This window comes from Phacochoerus africanus, chromosome 5 (assembly GCF_016906955.1).
Source record: "Phacochoerus africanus isolate WHEZ1 chromosome 5, ROS_Pafr_v1, whole genome shotgun sequence".
NCBI classification, from domain to species: Eukaryota; Metazoa; Chordata; class Mammalia; order Artiodactyla; family Suidae; genus Phacochoerus; species Phacochoerus africanus.
Window position 1 is genome coordinate 2,315,166 of NC_062548.1, and position 17,228 is coordinate 2,332,393.

At 60.2% G+C, this 17,228-nt stretch overlaps 1 protein-coding gene across 4 annotated transcripts in view; it reads right to left on the bottom strand.

Annotated features, from left to right (window-relative positions):
* The window catches only part of ADAP1 (ArfGAP with dual PH domains 1), an 82,273-nt gene that overhangs the window by 31,337 nt on the left and 33,708 nt on the right, over positions 1–17,228 (bottom strand). For 3 of the 4 annotated variants that reach the window (XM_047779380.1, XM_047779381.1, XM_047779378.1), the window contains exons 2-3: positions 10,401–10,531; positions 1,008–1,099 (exon numbers count right to left, since the gene is read on the bottom strand). In XM_047779380.1, the coding sequence (XP_047635336.1) occupies positions 1,008–1,096 (89 nt within the window). In that variant the 5' untranslated portion in view covers positions 1,097–1,099; positions 10,401–10,531. Of the gene's footprint in view, positions 1–1,007; positions 1,100–1,548; positions 1,572–10,400; positions 10,532–17,228 lie in introns of those variants that run through there. The other variant, XM_047779379.1, reaches the window with a different exon arrangement.

The following is a 17,228-nucleotide window of genomic DNA, read 5'->3' on the forward strand; positions in this document are numbered from 1 at the left end:
CCCCCCCCCCCAGCCCCCGTGGGCGCGTCCCCAGCCTGGGAGGAAGACGAGGGGGAAAGTTTCGAAGCGGACCCATCGTCAGCAGAGGGCTGCGGGGATGTTTCAAGGGCCCTTGGTCTCCGTGCTGCAGGTGAGTGGCCGTGACACCAGCCAGGGGAGGAGGGACCATCAGGGGCCTGAGTGATGCCTGAGGGCAAGGCCTGCTCTGCAGACACACAGGGTGTGGGCAGCGCGTGCGGGGAGGCCGATGCTCAGAGGGCGAGGAGAAGTGCGGCGGGGCTGGGGCACGGAGGGTGCGGGGTGCTGGGGAGAGCGCTCTACAGACTCCAGGAAGGACCCAGAGACCCCAGGCAACCTCCCCCGCGTGGCTGGAGTTCCAGCCCCACCCCAGGTGCCTCCGCTGACCTCCACAACCTTCCAGGACCTGGCAGCGTGCCACCCTGTGCTGGGCAGCAGGAAGGTACGAGGAGCCACGGGACCCAAGGAGGAAAGGACCCCGCACCCTCCCCAGCTCTGGGCGGCCAGAGGAGGGAGGGGTGGGGGGCGAGCGAGGGCTCGCGGAGGAAGGAGGGCTGGGAAGTGTCAGGGTGGGCGCGGGGACAGCACCCAGCCTGGGTGGGGAGAGGGCCATGGCGGCGGGAGCCCAGGTGGGGCGCAGAGATGCCAGGCATATGTGTCACCTCCCAATGCCACGGGTGGGCACAAGGGGACACTGAGGCTCAGAGAGGTGGGTGCCAGGTGCCAGGGGCACACGCGAGAGGGCCCGATCCTCCCCACGTCCACGCCCGGCCCCCAGAGCCAGGGTGGCCCCCGCACGGCCACAGCTGCCCGGCATCCTCCTCCGGGGGCGCCATGTGGACGGCCGGACCTGTGACAAGACCCGCCCCCCCACGGCCCCAGGACCCCAGGAGGTCCCCACCTCCTTCCACCGGGAGCCACAGCCAAGCGGGAGGACAGCCCAGGCCGCCTCCCCGCTCTGGGGGCCCCACAAAGCCCCTGTTACTCACTGGCAGTCGGAGGCCGAGGGCCGGTAGTAGAAGGGAGGCACCCGGGACTCGAACACGGCTCTGGCAGCGCTGTTCCCACGGGAGGCCATGAACTGCGAGAGAGTGAGCGAGAGACGGGTCAGCCCGGGGCTGGGCTGCTGGGCTCTGCCCGGGGCCTGGCCGATTTGTGCCTCGGACCCGCCCGAGGCGTCTGGGGAGCAGGAGGCGAGGCCCCCGGCCTGCGAGGCAGACAGGCTGCGGAGGCCAGGCCTGTGCCGATGGGGACAGCGCTGACAGGGCGCCCTCCTGGGTGGGGGTGACAAACGGGGAGGCCCCTGGAGCAGTGGGGCGTCCTGGGCACAGAAGCAGACGCGCCAAGGCCCTGGCAGAGCGCACGGGGGCGTCGGAGGTGCCCCAGGGCCCTGGCTGGTGTGGGGAGGGGGCCTGCCCACGGGGACCCCGAGGGCGGGGGCAGAGTGCGGGTCCCTTGCGCCCCGACCCCTCCTTCCAACGCCTTCGCGCTCTCAGGACCATGGGATCCCAGACGGCCCAAGAGCATCACCGGGCAAAAACCCATCAGGAAGACGCTGCGGCCAAAGTCAGGTGCCAGCTGAGACTGTACCAGCCCCGGCTTTTCGACGCAAACACCCGTCTGCTCTGCCGTCCAACAGGAGGACAGGCTCCCTGAGGAGAAGAGCGGAACAGAACGCCTCCGCTTGGCCTCAGGAGCCTCCCTCAGTCTCTGCAGAGAAAACCCCGGCGCTCCCGGGGGAGGCAAAAGGAAGCGAGCAGAGACCACGCTGCTGGCTGCGGAGAGGAAAGCTCGCGCCGCCGCAGGTTGATCTATTTTTAGCCATTTTCAAAAGAAACCCGGGAATAGATGTCTTTAAAGCTAGCAATGATTCTAAAGTTCATTTGAAAATTAACAAGTGAAATCATCCTCGCAAGTTCCGAAAATGAAGACTCTTGCTCGCAGATATTAAAACCTAATAGACGGCGCAAAGGAGCCTTCCCACTGGAAAGAAAGTCATGCACTTGGAGAACAGACTGGGGTTGCCAAGAGGGAGGGGAGGGCGTGGGAGGGACTGGGAGATGCGGGGTTCCTAGACGCAGGCGAGGGCCTTCCGAGTGGAGGAGCAATGAGATCCCGCCGCGTGGCACAGGGGACTGTGTCTAGCCCCGTGTGAGGGAGCAGGCTCCTGTGAGAAAAAGAATGCACACGCGTACGTGTGACCGGGTCACCTCGCTGCACAGGAGAAAAACTGACAGAACACCGTAAACCAGCTCTAACGGAAAAAATAAAAATCACTGTTTAAAAAACACAAACACCCGTTACAGGGCAACTAGGAGTCAGCAGTACAAACCAGAAGGCCAGCAAATGGGGCGAACTAGAAGGTCCAGAAACCGCCCCCAAAGGATCTAACACCCCAGGAAGCAGGTGTAATAGGAGAAGCCGGTGGACAGTGTGGTCTCGCCTCTTCCGTGGGGATAAGCAGGAAACTGGAAACCGTTAGAGAAGTGGGGGCGCTGGAGACGGCCCGCTCAGCGGAATACACTCCACCTGGCTCAAAGACCTAACTTCCAAGGTCAATAAAAACAGATGAAAATCACAGGATGATTTAAAAGATAGTTTTAGGGAGTTCCCGTCGTGGCGCAGTGGTTAGCGAATCCGACTAGGAACCATGAGGTTTCGGGTTCGGTCCCTGCCCTTGCTCAGTGGGTTAACGATCCGGCGTTGCCGTGAGCTGTGGTGTAGGTTGCAGACGCGGCTCGGATCCCGTGTTGCTGTGGCTCTGGCGTAGGCCGGCGGCTACAGCTCCGATTCGACCCCCAGCCTGGGAACCTCCATATGCCGTGGGAGCAGCCCAAGAAATGGCAAAAAGACCAAAAAAAAAAAAAAAAATTCTGCTAAATACCAGGAGTGGAATCGCTGGATCACATGGCAGCGCTGCTTTTGTCTGCTGAGAAGCTCTGCTCCGAGGGGGCTGCAACGATTCGCATCCCCGCCAAACTAGCAGGCGGCTTCCTCGCCACATCGTCGCCTGCACTTACGGTTTCCTGTCTCTGTGCTGACGGCCATTCTGAGAGGGCGAGGCGATACCTAGCGGTGGTTTGAAGCTTCGTTTCCCAGATGACGAGCGGCGGGAGCATCTCTCCCGCTGCCGTGTGGCCATCACTGCGTCTTTGGAAAAATGTCTATTCAGACCTTCTGCCCATTTTTAATTGAACTCTCTCTCTTTCTCTCTCTCCCTCCCTTCTTTTTTTTTTTTTTCTTTTTGTCTTTTTAGGGCCGCACCCGCAGCACGTGGAGGCTCCCAGGCTAGGGGGCCAATCGGAGCTGCAGCTGCCAGGCTGCACCACGGCCACGCGGGATCTGAGCCGCATCTGCGACCTACACCACAGCTCATGGCAGTGCTAGATCCTTAACCCACCAAGCAAGGCCAGAGACCGAACCCACATCCTCAGGTATGCTAGCTGTGTGCGTTACCACTGAGCCACAACGGGAACTCCCTGGTTTCTTTTCTTGACACTCGGTTGTTTGAGTTCTTGGTATGTGTGCTGTGCTAACACTTTATCAGATACACTATCACTTGCAAACTTGTTCTCCTCTTAAGTGGGTGACCATTTCATTTCATCCATACTGTCCTTGCCGTGCAGAGCTTCTTACTGTAATGGAGCCCCATTTGCTTATTTTTGCGTTTAGTTGCCTCACCTGAGGAGACAGACTCAAAACAACGTTGCTAAGGAGTTCCCGTCGTGGCGCAGTGGTGAACGAATCCAACTAGGAACCATGAGGTTGCGGGTTCGGTCCCTGGCCTCACTCAGTGAGTTAAGGATCCGGTGTTGCCGTGAGCTGTGGTGTGGGTCACAGACATGGCTCAGATCCTACATTGCTGTGGCTGTGGGGTAGGCCGGTGGCTACAGCTCCGATGAGACCCCTAGCCTGGGAACCTCCATGTGCCGCGGGAGCGGCCCCAGAAAAGGCAAAAAGACAAAGCAGCGTTGCTAAGATCGAGGTCGGAGAGCCACTGCTTACACTCTCCTCAAGGAGTCGTATGGTTTCAGGCCTTAAACGTAGGTCCTTCATCCATTCTGAGTTTATTTTTCACATCAGCTCCTTTTGCGTGCTGCTGTCCAGTGTTCCCAACGCAGAGTACTGGGGACGCCTTTCCCCATCATGCGTTCCTCCTCCGGACTGCTCACTTTAAAGTGGTGACTTCTGGGAGTTCCCGTGGTGGCTCAGCGGGCTAAGAACCCTGCTATAGCCATGAGGACTCAGGTTCGATCCCTGGCCTTGCTCAGTGGGTTAAGGATCTGGCGTTGCCGTGAGCTGGGGTGGAGGTCTAGGAGTGGCTCGGATCTGGCGTGGCTGTGGCTGTGGTAGACTCCTCGCCTGGGCACTTCCATCTTTCACGGGTACGGCACTAAAAAATAAAAAAAAAAAAGAGAGAATATAACCTGAACTTTTCCATTAAAAAATTGTTTTTAAATATAACCCACAGAATGAGAACTTGCAAATACTCAACCTGGTCAGGGACTTTATCCAGCATATATAAAACCTCTTACAATAAAAACTAACTCAATAAGAAACAGGCAACCATTTTTTAAACAGGTAGAGGGTTTGAATGGACGTTTCTCCCAAAAAGATGTACGAGCGGCCAAGAGGCTGATGACAAGAGACTCAACGTCACCAACCACTATGGAAATGCGAGTCAGAAGCACAACACGATTCCACGGCGCCCGCCGGGATGGCCCAAGTCGCAGGCAGAGAGCCGTCAGGGCTGGACAAGGAGGACCCCGGGTCCTCGGGGGCAGCTGGTGGGCACCGGGAGCCTGGCGGGCGGAGCCGGGCTCATCTCAGATGGTCACGGAGTTACCCGGCAGCGCCACTCCCTCCGGAGAGAACTGAGAGCGCCCACAGCTAGAACCTGCACACCGACGCGCACGGCAGCTCTGCTCACAACAGCTGGAAAACGGGACAGCCCAAGTCCATCAGCGGGTGAGCGGACAAACAGGACAAGTCTGTGTTTGGGAAGGAAATGAGCTCGGCCGTAAAAGAAAGTGCTGTTCCCATGGCGACATGGATGCGTCTTCTGTGGGGGGGGGGCACGCCCGAGGCATGAGGAAGGTCCCGGGCCAGGGACTGAACCCACGCCACAGCAGCGGCAGGGGCGGATCCTTAACCTGCTGAGCCACCAGGGACTCCTGGATGAGTCTAGAAAACAGGGTGCCCGGTGAAAGGAAACCCAGAAGCCGCATGTGTGACTCCACGGATTCAAAACATCCACGAGAGGCAAATGCACAGAGACAGAAAGCAGATCGGACTCTCGGCGGGGGTGGGGTGGGTGGGGTGGGGTGAGAACAGCTAAGGGCTTGTTCGGGGATGTGAAAATATTCTGAAATTAGCTCGTGGCGGTGGCTGCACAGCCCTGTGAACACATGAAACCTACTGAGTTGTACCCTTTAAAGGGTGAGGTGCATGGTATGTGAATTACAGAAATCAGGCCGTTCTGAGTAAAAATAATCCTGGGGTTAGGGCAGGCCTATCTAACTGTGCTGTAAGCCCCAGAACCACAAAAGACGAGGTTGATAAATTTGATTACTTCAAAGAAAAAAGTTTCCACTGCAAAAACCACCATGAGTCAAAAGTCAAAAGACAACCTAGAAAAAGCGTTCTCACCAGGGTCTCTAAGCGCCGAGCCCACTGACGTGTACAACTCTCCCGCTCTGCAGTGGGAGCCGGGCGCCCGGGCGCAGAAAGCTCACGGATGATTCCAAACACCTCACGAGAAAATGCCAGGAGCTCCCTGGTGGCGAGCTGGTTCAGGATCTGGACCCGGCGTGTTGTTGCAGTGGTTCTGGCCACTGCTGTGGCTCAGGTTTGATCCCCCGCCCCAGAACTTCCGCATGCCACGGATGCAGTCAAAAAAAGACAAGCAAAGAAAACCCCAAAGGACAGGACAGGTGGGAATGTGGGCAGACACTGTCACACGGTGGGGGGCAGGGCACAAAGTCCCCCCAAAAGCGGAGCTTCTGAACCTCCCCTTCTAGGAACTGAGGCCCCCACTGCTCCTGGGGCCAAGGGGCAGGGGAGGCGTCTATGTGGTCATTCACTGCCCGGTGGTCCCAGCAGAAGACCCCCGCCCCATGTGTGCAGAGGGGCCTGTAGGATAGACCGCGACTCACGCGGGGGGCGGGGTAGGTGCTGGGCAGCCGCGTCTCTGACGCCCCGTGATCCTGGGGCTCCCGGCACCTACGCTCTCGGGAACCTGTGCACACGGATGCGAGCAACCACACAAGTGCCCACCACGGTGACCGTGGCCCATCACCGGGCCCCAGAAGGGGAAGCGCTGGCACGGGCTCCTGTGCAGAGCGACCGCGCCCCGTGAGCTCTGTCCCCAGAAGGAGACCGCTGGGCTCAGGACCTGCTCAGGAGATGCCTGGAGCCACGAACCCATGGTGGCCCTGGCCTGGGGGCGGGGCGGGGGCTGGGGGTCGGGGTTCTTTCTGAAGCAATGACAATATTCTACAACTGACGGTGGGAGTTCCTGTCCGGGGCGCAGTGGAAGCAATCCAACGAGGAACCATGAGGTCGCGGGTTCGATCCCTGGCCTCACTCTGTGGGTTAAGGATCCCACGTTGCCATGAGCTGTGGTGTAGGTGCAGGCATGGCTTGGATCTGGCACTGCTGTCGCTGGCGTGCAGGCCGGAGCTACAGCTCCGATTGGACCCCTAGCCTGGAACCTCCATCTGCCGCGGGCGTGGCCCTGAATAAGTAAATAAAACTGACTGTGGTGATGGTTGTGCAGCCCCCTGAAGGCGCCCCAAACCACCGAGTTCAGGGGGAAAATCATGCAGAGACAAAAAGGAAGAGAACCAGCTAGGGTTCCCCATGCCTGGCCTCCCAGCCAGGACCCGACTGCCCTCCTGTGGGGCGGGGTGTCCACGCTGGGGCTGTGCGGCCTGGGTCCAGGCAGGCTCAGGATCCCACAGGCAGTGGGAGGAAGGGCGGGCACTGGACCGGGCAGGCCTAGCTGCCTTCCACCCCCACCCAGCCTCTCCCTGGGGGTGGGATCCAGTGCCCTGCAGGCCAAGCCCCTGCCCCCCAACTCTGCTTTAATGTGTGGCCAGCAGAGCAGACAACACAAAGGCGACAGAGGCCCTCGGCCTCTCGCCTCCCGCGCACACCTGCTCCCCTGCAGACCTTCGTGAGGTTTCGGCGGGGGGGGGCACCCAAGTCCGGCCCCACCCCTCCTCACAAGACATCACACCCCTGCCGGCGGCACAGGTGGGCCTCCCCTTCTGTCTGACCCCCCAGGTCCGTGGCTGGGCGTGAATGTTCACGTGCACAGCGTGGCCTTGTCAAGCGCAGACTCTGACCCTGCAGGTAGGCCTGGGCGGCCCCAGGCTCTGCACTTCTAAAAGACCCCACAGGAGGCTGAGACCCCTGAGGCTGTGCTGAGAACAGCCGACCCTTCACTCCCGAGGCAGAGCCCGTTGGGCACCGGCCTTGGCCCCCATCCCCATGGCAGCCCCCATCCAAGCCACTCCTTTCATGGGGCATCACCAGGCCCCCGACTCCCTTGATCCTGTGGTCAAATTTGAGGAGTCAGGAAGCTTTGCCTCGCGGCTCCCACCCATCTCTCGCAGCCCCTCTATCAGGGGTCAGGCCCCATGTGGGCAGCATTCACACCACCCCTCTGTCTGGAACTCGCTCCCCCAGGCAGTGCCCATTCCCTCTCCACTTGTCAGGCTGCCCTGCCTGCCACCCCCACCCGAGTCACCACTGCCTGCCCAGCAGTGCATTGCCAGTGTGCCTGTAACCTGCCTGCCCCTCCCTGAGGCCTTCTCTAGGGGCCAGCAACTCACCAGGCCTCCCATGGCAAGTGTTCAATAAACACGGGTCAAGTGGATGGATGAATGAGTGAACGAATGGACGGATGGATGGATAAGTGGGTGGATGGATGGAAGGATGGATGGACGAGAAGATGGAAGGATAGATGAGTGGGTGGATGGACGGACGAGTGGGTGGATGGATGGATGAGTGAATGGATGGATGGATGAGTGAATGGATGGATGGATGGACGGACGAGTGGGTGGATGGATGGATGGATGGATGAGTGGGTGGATGGATGGATGGATGGATGGATGAGTGAATGGATGGATGGATGAGTGGGTGGATGGATGGATGGATGGATGGATGAGTGGGTGATGGATGGATGAGTGAATGGATGGATGATGAGTGGGTGGATGGATGGATGAGTGAATGGATGGATGGATGGGTGGATGGATGGATGAAGTGGGTGGATGGATGGAGGATGGCGGATGGAGTGATGGATGGATGGATGGTGGGTGTGGCTGGCTGGCTGGCTGGCTGCGTGCCTGGCTGGCTGGCTGCGTGGGTGGCTGCTGGCTGCGTGACTGGACTGGCTGGCTGCGTCGGTGGCTTTGGCTGCTGTGCGTGGATGGCTGGATGCGTGGTGGCTGGATGGCTGCGTGGATGGCTGGATGCGTGGGTGGGTGGCTGGATGCGTGGGTGGTGGCTGGCTGCGTGTGGGTGGCTGGCTGCGTGGGTGGGTGGCTGGCTGCTGGGTGGGTGGCTGGCTGCTGGGTGGTGGCTGGCTGCTTGGGTGGGTGGCTGGCTGCGTGGGTGGGTGGCTGGCTGCGTGGGTGGGTGGCTGGCTGCGTGGGTGGGTGGCTGCTGCGTGGGTGGGTGCTGGCTGCGTGGTGGCTGGCTGGCTGCGTGGGTGGGTGGCTGGCTGCGTGGGTGGGTGGCTGGCTGCGTGGTGGTGGCTGGCTTCGTGGGTGGCTGAGCTGGCTTCTGCGTGCCTGCTGCTGCGTGGGTGGGTGGCTGTGCTTGGCTGGCTGGCTGGCTGCGTCGGTGGGCTGGCTGGCTGCGTGGGTGGGCTGGCTGGCTGGCTGGTGCGTGCCTGGCTGGATGGCTGCGTGGTGGCTGGCTGGCTGCGTGCTGGCTGGATGGCTGCGTGGCTGGCTGGCTGCTGCCTGGCTGGCTCGTGGGTGGGTGGCTGCTGCTTGGGTGGCTGGCTGGTGGGGTGGGTGGCTGGCTGCGTGGGTGGGTGGCTGTGAGTGATGGCTGGATGGCTGGCTGAGTGCCTGGCTGGATGAGTGGGTGGGTGGCTGGTGCGTGGCTGGATGGCTGGCTGAGTCGGTGGATGGCTGGCTGAGTGGGTGGCTGGCTGGATGGATGGCTGGCTGTGCCTGGCTGGTGGCTGCGTGGTGGCTGGCTGGCTGCGTGCCTGGCTGGCTGGCTGCGTGGCTGGCTGGCTGCGTGCCTGGCTGGCTGCGTGGGTGGGTGGCTGGCTGCGTGGGTGGGTGGCTGGCTGCGTGGGTGGGTGGCTGGCGCGTGGGTGGGTGGCTGGCTGCGTGGCTGGCTGGCTGGCTGGCTGCGTGCGTGGCTTGCTGGCTGGCTGCGTGCCTGGCTGGCTGCGTGGGTGGGTGGCTGGCTGCGTGGGTGGGTGGCTGGCTGCGTGGGTGGGTGGCTGGCTGCTGGGTGGGTGGCTGGCTGCGTGGGGTGGCTGGCTGGCTGCGTGGGTGGCTGGCTGGCTGCTGCGTGCCGGCTGGCTGGCTGCGTGCCTGGCTGGCTGGCTGCGTGCCTGGCTGGCTGGCTGCGTGGTGTGCTGGCTGGGTGCGTGGGTGGCTGGCTGGGTGGGTGGCTGGCTGGCTGGGTGGCTGGCTGATGGCTGGCTGCGTGCCTGGCTGGCTGGCTGCGTGCCTGGCTGGCTGGCTGCGTGCCTGGCTGGCTGGCTGCGTGCCTGGCTGGCTTGCTGCGTGCCTGGCTGGCTGGCTGCGTGCTGGCTGGCTGGCTGCGTGCCTGGCTGGCTGGCTGCGTGGGTGGATGGATGGATGAGTGGGTGGATGGATGGATGAGTGGGTGGATGGATGGATGCATAAATGAATGGATGAGTGAAGAGATGGATGGACGCACAGAAGGCTGCATCAACGAATGAAGGAACGAGTGAAGGGCCTGACTTTAGTGACTCTCTGTAAGGTTAGCAATAAAGTTCTAATACTGAGAAGGCCCAGGCCAGTGCACAACTGCTCTGAGCGGGGTTCCCTGAGCGCCAGCATGTCCCAGGTGTTGGGATGTGGAGCCAAAGCTTCAGGAGCTGCCTCTGGCGGGGGAGCAGCATCTCCTGCACTGGCTCACTCATTCATTCACCCTGCAGCTGCCCCAGGAGGGAAGTGGGGAGAGGCGGCCCTGGGGCTGGACTCAGGGTGGGGGCAGGTGCACAGGAGGGCCAAGGTCCAGCTGCTGGCCCCGGACCTCTCCCCAGCCTCAGGTCCCTGCCGGCGCGAGGTTTCGTGACCTAGAGGGCGGGGCTGAGGACACCCAGGGGCAGTGGCAACGCCCCATGTCCTCTCACCACCACCCCCATTCCCCCCCAGCCGTACCTCCACTTGGGCCTCCTCCCAGGTGTCCAGGCGGACAGACTTCACCTTGCTGACCTGGGGGATGTTCCGGTGGATTCCCGAGCAGCTCAGGCAGATGAACACTCCGAGGGTGTAGGAGGCCCAGTCCGGATCTGAAAGACAAGGCCGGCGGTTCAGGGAGGGGGCACCAGGGGACAGGGCTCTGGACCAGCCTGTGCAGCGGGAAGCCGGCCAGCAGCCGAAGCTCTGGGGCTCGGCTCACAGACCTCCAGCCTGAGGGTGCAGCGTGTGGCCTCTCGGGTCCAGCGGACGACACTGGAAGCCAGGGACACAGGTCTCTGGCGCAAGACAGGCGGTCTAGGTGGCACATGGAACAGAGAAGTTCTGGGAGAAAAACGGCTGTGTCATCTCGAGGGCCCCACGCCTGGCCGCTCGGGCAGACTCTCCCTGGGGCGCGGTCGCCGGCTGCTCAGAGGGAGGGGGCTCCACTGCGACTGGGGCGGTGGGCGGGGGCCCTGCCCCTGGCCCAGGGACACGGAGGCCAGCTCTCTGAGGCCAGCAGCAGCCCCGACCTGGCCTCCTCCCTGACAGCGGTGGTTCCCGACCTGAGCCAGCAAGGGTGGGGCGGCCCGGAGACCCCGAGGCCGCGAAGAGCCGTGAGCAGAGGGTACCCTGTCCCCCTGACACCCATCACCCACTCCCGCTGCCCGTCCTGCTCCCCCGCGGCCCCCTGGCGACACCTCTGCCAGCTGGGCCCACAGACAATTATCGCACCAACTTTCTGGTGGAAGCTCGGGGACTTGCTCTGCCCAGAGGGCAGCCCCCGAACCCCACACCCAGCTCAAATGCCACCCCCAGAGGCCTCCCTGACCACCGGCTGGGGCCCCCAGCCTTCCCCGGTCATGACCCCCTCTCGCTTCCCGGCGTCTGCCCATCCCGGCCCTTCACTCACAGGCCTGATCCCCCCTCACTGCCCCAGGGTGACCGCTGTGGGCACACCAGGGACAGGCCACCACCCCTGCTGCCCTGAGCATGACCTGGGGAAGGGCTCTGGTGACCAGGGCTTGGCAGGGCCAGCAGCCAGGTCGCCAAGGTCCTGGGGTCCGTGGAGAGGGCGCGGCCTGGCTGTGTGAGGACCGGGGGATGGCGATGGGGGCTTGGTGGAGGGAAGGCTGCACCCCAGCTCTAAGCTCCCAGGGGTAACCCAGGGAGGGTAAGGGCACCCCAAGAGCGCTCTCCAGGGGACACCGGCTTGTGCGCAGGTGGCAAACGTGTGCGCGTGAACCGAAGCCCACGTCAGCTCCGTGTCCTCAGAACCGCTTCCCCACGTGGGTCAGTCTCAAGAAGCCGCTGACTGCAGCAACGAGGGCCCAGGAAACCGCCCATCCGGGGGGCCCACCCCAGGCCGCACCCCAGCCTTGCCCCGCAGCCCACCCAGCGCGGCAACCAGGCCCCTGGCCGGCGCTCGGGGACACCCGACCCCTCCCCCCGGGCCCAGAAGGAGCAACCTCTTTGCGAAAGCGGGGGCCCCACGGGAAATGAGGAAACGGATGGAGAGGCAGCAGGCCGGAGGGAAGGTGGACGGGACGATGGCACGCGGACGAGCAGGTAGCCACGTGCCATGGGGACAGGGCGGGCCCTGGTCACCCACACTGGAAAGCCCGTCGACTGGAAAGCGGCACCAGGGCAGGGATGGGGGCTGTGCCCTCACACCCAGCACCTGTGCCTGTCACACCCGCCAGCCAGACCCCCGGCCCCCTCCCCTCCCCGCTTCCTGGCCCGCGTCCCGAGGCAGGTGGCCACCCTGGTCTGTGCCTGTCACCCTCGGGGAGGGTCACCGTGCCCCGGCCACGCCATGTCTGCTGGCCTGTCCCGCCACACCTGCCGCGCTCACAGTCACCCGTCTGGGGTTCACGGCGCCCTGGCAGCTCAGCATGGCCACAGGACCCGAGGGCAGTGCGAGCAGAGGGACCTCCAGCATCCCCGACCCTGGGCTCTGACCCATCCTGGGCCGATGGAGAAGGGACTCTGGGAGGGGAGCTGGACCCCAGAGTCACTGCCCGGTCGACGGAGGCTGCAGAGCCGGCACGGCGGTGGGGCTGTGAGGGGCTGGCGGCACCCCTCTGCCAGGCCAACGGCAGCTGCTCATGGGGGGCGGGGAGGGAGCCCAGGGGGACAGCGCTGGACGCAGGGACCCCACCCGGCCCACCCAGCGATGCTGCGCCTGCTGAGACCTCCAGACCAGGTCCCCCCCGGCCTTTGCCCACTGATGTGCCAATCCTGGCTGGCCGAGCAAGGACCAAGCGCTGGCGCCCAGCCAGGGGGCCAGGACGCCGGTGCCACACGGCCCCTCACACCTGCAGAGGCTCCTTACAGAAGGCTCCAGCAGGCTTGGCCGGGTGGCCCTTGGGCCTGCCTCTGTCAATCAAGTTTTACAGTCAGTGGCCACAGGGCACTTCCATCGTCAACATTCCGTCCCTGGCGGCTTCCGCCGTCCAGCAGCAGAACCCAGCGGGGGCCACAGAGAACGTGTGGCCCGCGAAGCCTAAGAGTCACGGGCTGCCCAGCTCCGCTCCAGAGGGACAGTCACGCCGAGCGAGCCCAAGGAGGGCGGGTGACCAGACGGATGGCTCACGGCTCCTGCCCACGTCATCCGCCTTTGCCAAGGGACTGAGGTTCAGGGAGAGGCCGCGGACTCAGCACAGGGCCCCACAGGGTAAATTTCAGGCTGTGCCCACGCCCGCCTGGTGTCTGCCCCCAGACAGCCTGAGCTGCCTCCTGCCAAAGAGCTCAAGGAAGTTTCCAACTGAGACGCGGGGACACGAAGCCCTTTACGGAACAGTAAGACGACAAAAGCCAGGGGAGTCACGCCTGCTGGGGCGGGGCCCACGGCAGGTTGTCACCTGAGGAGCAGGAAGCCGCTGGCTTTTTCAGAAGCGCTGGTGATGAGACACTGCTACAGACGCACGAGATCGTGTGCCAGCGGCGCAGGGCATGGGCTTCTGGGGCACCGCCGGCAGGGCCGTGCGTTGCTTCAACCACCTCGGGAAACGGTTTGGCAGCTGCTCATGTAATTGAGCATTTCTCCCTCCTATAATGTACAATTCTCTTGGTATTTACCCAAGAGAAATGGAACACGTCCACGAAAACTCTCCACACCCAACAAGACATAAAAAGTACAAGACCCGCGAGCAACAGCGGTTTATACCAACAAGGTATGGCTGGCTTAGATTTGAAAATGGATGACCCTATTTACAAATTAAAAGTAAGGTAATTCACTCTATTTACAGACTTTGGGGGGGGAGGTGCTTCTTAGGGCCGCACTGGCGCCATATGGAGGTTCCCAGGCTAGGGGTTGAATCTGAGCTGCAGCAGCAGGCCCACACCACAGACACAGCAACACCGGATCCTTAACCCACTGTGCGGGATCGAACCCGTGACCTCATGGTTCCTAGTCGGATTTGTTTCCACTGCGCCACGATGGGAACTCCTTAAATTTGAAAATGGATGACCCTATTTACAAATTAAAAGTAAGGTAATTCACTCTATTTACAGATTAAGAAAGAAAAATCATGTGATCACCATAAGAGATGCAGAAAAAGCATCTGACGAAATGTGAACATCCTGATAAAAATTCTCAGAAAACCAAAGGGAGTTCCCTGGCGGCTCAGTGGTTTAAGCATCTAGCATGGGTCCGAGCCTTGGCCCAGGTACTTCTGCATGCTGTAGGTGTGGTCAAAAAAAAAATTCTAGGAGTTCCCGTCGAGGCACAGTGGTTAACGAATCCAACTAGGAACCATGAGGTTTCGGGTTCCATCCCTGGCCTCGCTCCGTGGGTTAAGGATCCGACGTTGCCGTGAGCTGTGGTGTAGGTCGCAGATGCAGCTCAGATCCCGTGTTGCTGTGGCTGTGGTGTAGGCCGGCGGCTACAGCTCCAATGGGACCCCTCGCCTGGGAACCTCCATATGCCACAGAAGCGGTCCAAGAAAAGACGAAAAAACAAAAAAAATTCTAGAGAAGAATTCCCCTACCTTAATATATGGCATCTACGAAATAGCTATACACTTAATGGAGAAAGGCTGAATGCTTCTCCACTGAGCTACGGAAGAAGACAGGAATATCTGTTCTGTTTACACGTCTTCAACACCAAACGAAGTTTCACTCAGCGCAACGAGGCCGTAACAAGAGATGCGAAGCTCTCCGATGAGCCGGGAGGAAGGCGAACGGCTCCTGGGCGCAGACGACGCACTCTCTACAGAGAAAGGCCCGTGGACCCCCAAGACACCGCTAGAAGCCACAAGCAAGGTTGCAGGACACGGGGTAAATAAACAAGAATCGACTGCATTTCTGTGTACCAGCAACAGGCAACTGGAAATTAAATATTTAAAAATACATTTACGAAAACAAAATAAAACAAAATAAAATAAAAATACATCTGCAGACAGTTGCACAACAATCTCAACGTTTTCTTTTCTTTTCTTTTCTTTTTTGTCTCTTTAGGGCCGCACGTGCAGCATATGGAGGTTCCCAGGCCAGGGGTCAGATCGGAGCTGCAGCTGCCGGCCTCCACCACAGCCACAGCAGCACAGGATCTGAGCCGCGTCTGCGACCTACACCACAGCTCACGGCAACGCCGGATCCCGAACCCACGGAGCGAGGCCAGGGACCGAACCTGCGACCTCATGGATACTGGTCAGGTCTGCAACCTGCTGAGCCACGACGGGAACTCCACAACGCGCATGTTGTCAGCAAAGCTGAACACCACCCTTAAAAGAGAGTAAAACGGCAACTTCTGATTTTACCAATATTTAAAACATTCGGTACCAGAGTTCCCGTCGTGGCCCGGTGGAAACGAATCTGACTAGAATTCCTGCGGTCGCAGGTTCGATCCCTGGCCTCGCTCCGTGGGTGAAGGATCTGGCATGGCTGTGAGCTGTGGTGTAGGTCGCGGACAAGGCTTGGATCCCACGTTGCTGTGGCTCTGGTGCAGGCCGGCAGCTGCAGCTCGGATTCAGTCCCTGGCCTGGGAACCTCCATAGGCCACAGGTCCTGAAAAGCAAAGATAAACAAATACATAAAAATACTGCATACCATTTGTACCACAAAAATATGAAATTCTTGCGGGTAAATATCACCGGATACACAAAACGGTACACAGACAACTACAAAACACTGCTGGGACAAAACGAAAGGACACCTGACTGTGAGGTGAGAGATGCCATTTTCAGGGGTTGGAAGACTCGATGCTGCCAAGACGTAAGTGCTCCTCAAACTAACGCACGGAGTCCACGCGCTCCCTCTCAGGCGTCCAGGACGACTGTTACGGTGGGAATTGACAATCTGATTCTGGGAGTTCCCGCTGCGGCACAGCAGGTTAAGGATCCAGCAGCTCAGATGCGATTCCTGGCCCAGGAACTTCCATATGCCACGACGGTGGCCAAAAAAGAAAAACAACTAGTCCGATTCTAAAATCCATACGTAAATTCAGGGGGCCGAGAACAGCCAGGATGGCTCTGAAGAGGAACAGGTGAAGGGCTAGCATGACTTGGTTTTATGATTTACCGAAAAGCCAGGTATCCAGAGGGTGTGGTGTCCGCAGGAAAACAGATCAAGGGGACAGAAGAGACGCCCGGAAACAGCCCTCACGCACGTGGACAACTAACTACTGACCAGGCAGCACTAGCGGGTCGGTGCAGAAAGAGCAATCTTCCAATAGGTGGCGCTGAACCAGGCAGCTCTGCAAACACAAGACGTCAACCCTAACCTCCCCGCACGCGAAGAGGGGGGACTCAAAACGCATCACAGCCCTAAAGGCAAAACCTAAAACCAGGAGGTTCCCATAGTGGCTCAGCGGTAGCGAGCCCGACAAGTATCCATGAGGACACTGGTTCGATCCCTGGCCTCACTCGGTGGGTTAAGGATGCAGCGTTGCCGTGAGCTATGGGGTCGGTCACAGATGTGGCTCAGATCGCATGTTGCTGTGGCTGTGGTGTAGACCGGCAGCTCTAGCTCCGATCGGACCCCTAGCCTGGGAACCTCCGTATGCTGCAGGCGTGGCCCTAAAACCATAAAGCTTCCAAAAGAAAAGAGGAGAAAGTGTCTGTGACCTTGAGTCAGGCAACGACTTTTCAGCTATAACTAAACGCAGAACCTATTAGGAGCTCCCCAGTGGCCTGGCGGGGTAAAGACTGAGCTTTGTCATTGCTGTGACATGGGTTTGATCCCTGGCCTGGACATTTACCCATGCTGTGGGCGTGGGCAAAAATAAAATTGAAAAAAACAAAACAAAAAAAAAACAGCAGGACTCAAAAGCATTCCCGTCGTGGCTCAGCAATAACAAACCCGACTAGTGTCCCTGCAGACTCAGGTTTGATCCCTGACCTCGCTCAGTGGGTCAAGGATCTGGCGTTGCCGTGAGCTGTGGTGCAGGTCACAGAGGCAGCTTGGATCCCGTGTAGCTGTGGCTGTGGTGTAGGCCGACGGCTGTAGCTCTGATTAGACCCCTAGCCTGGGAACCTCCATATGCCGCAGGTATGGCTGTAAAAAGTCAAAAAAAAAAAAAAAAAGATAAACTGGCCTTATTCAATTTTTAAAAATCTGCTCTTTGAAAGACACTAGTCAAGGGAATGAGAAGTCACACTGGGAGAAATTTAAATCAGGTACCTGATAAAGGATTTGCGCCCCAAGTTTATAAAGGCCTATTCAAACTCAGGAATAAGGAAACAACCAACCCACTGAAAAGATAAGCAAGAGACCTGAACAGACACTTGACGCAAGACAGCAAATCTGCCCAAGGCCGATGCCCCCTGTTGGACGTCGGTGGGGAGAGGGGGGCTGACGGCCTGGGGC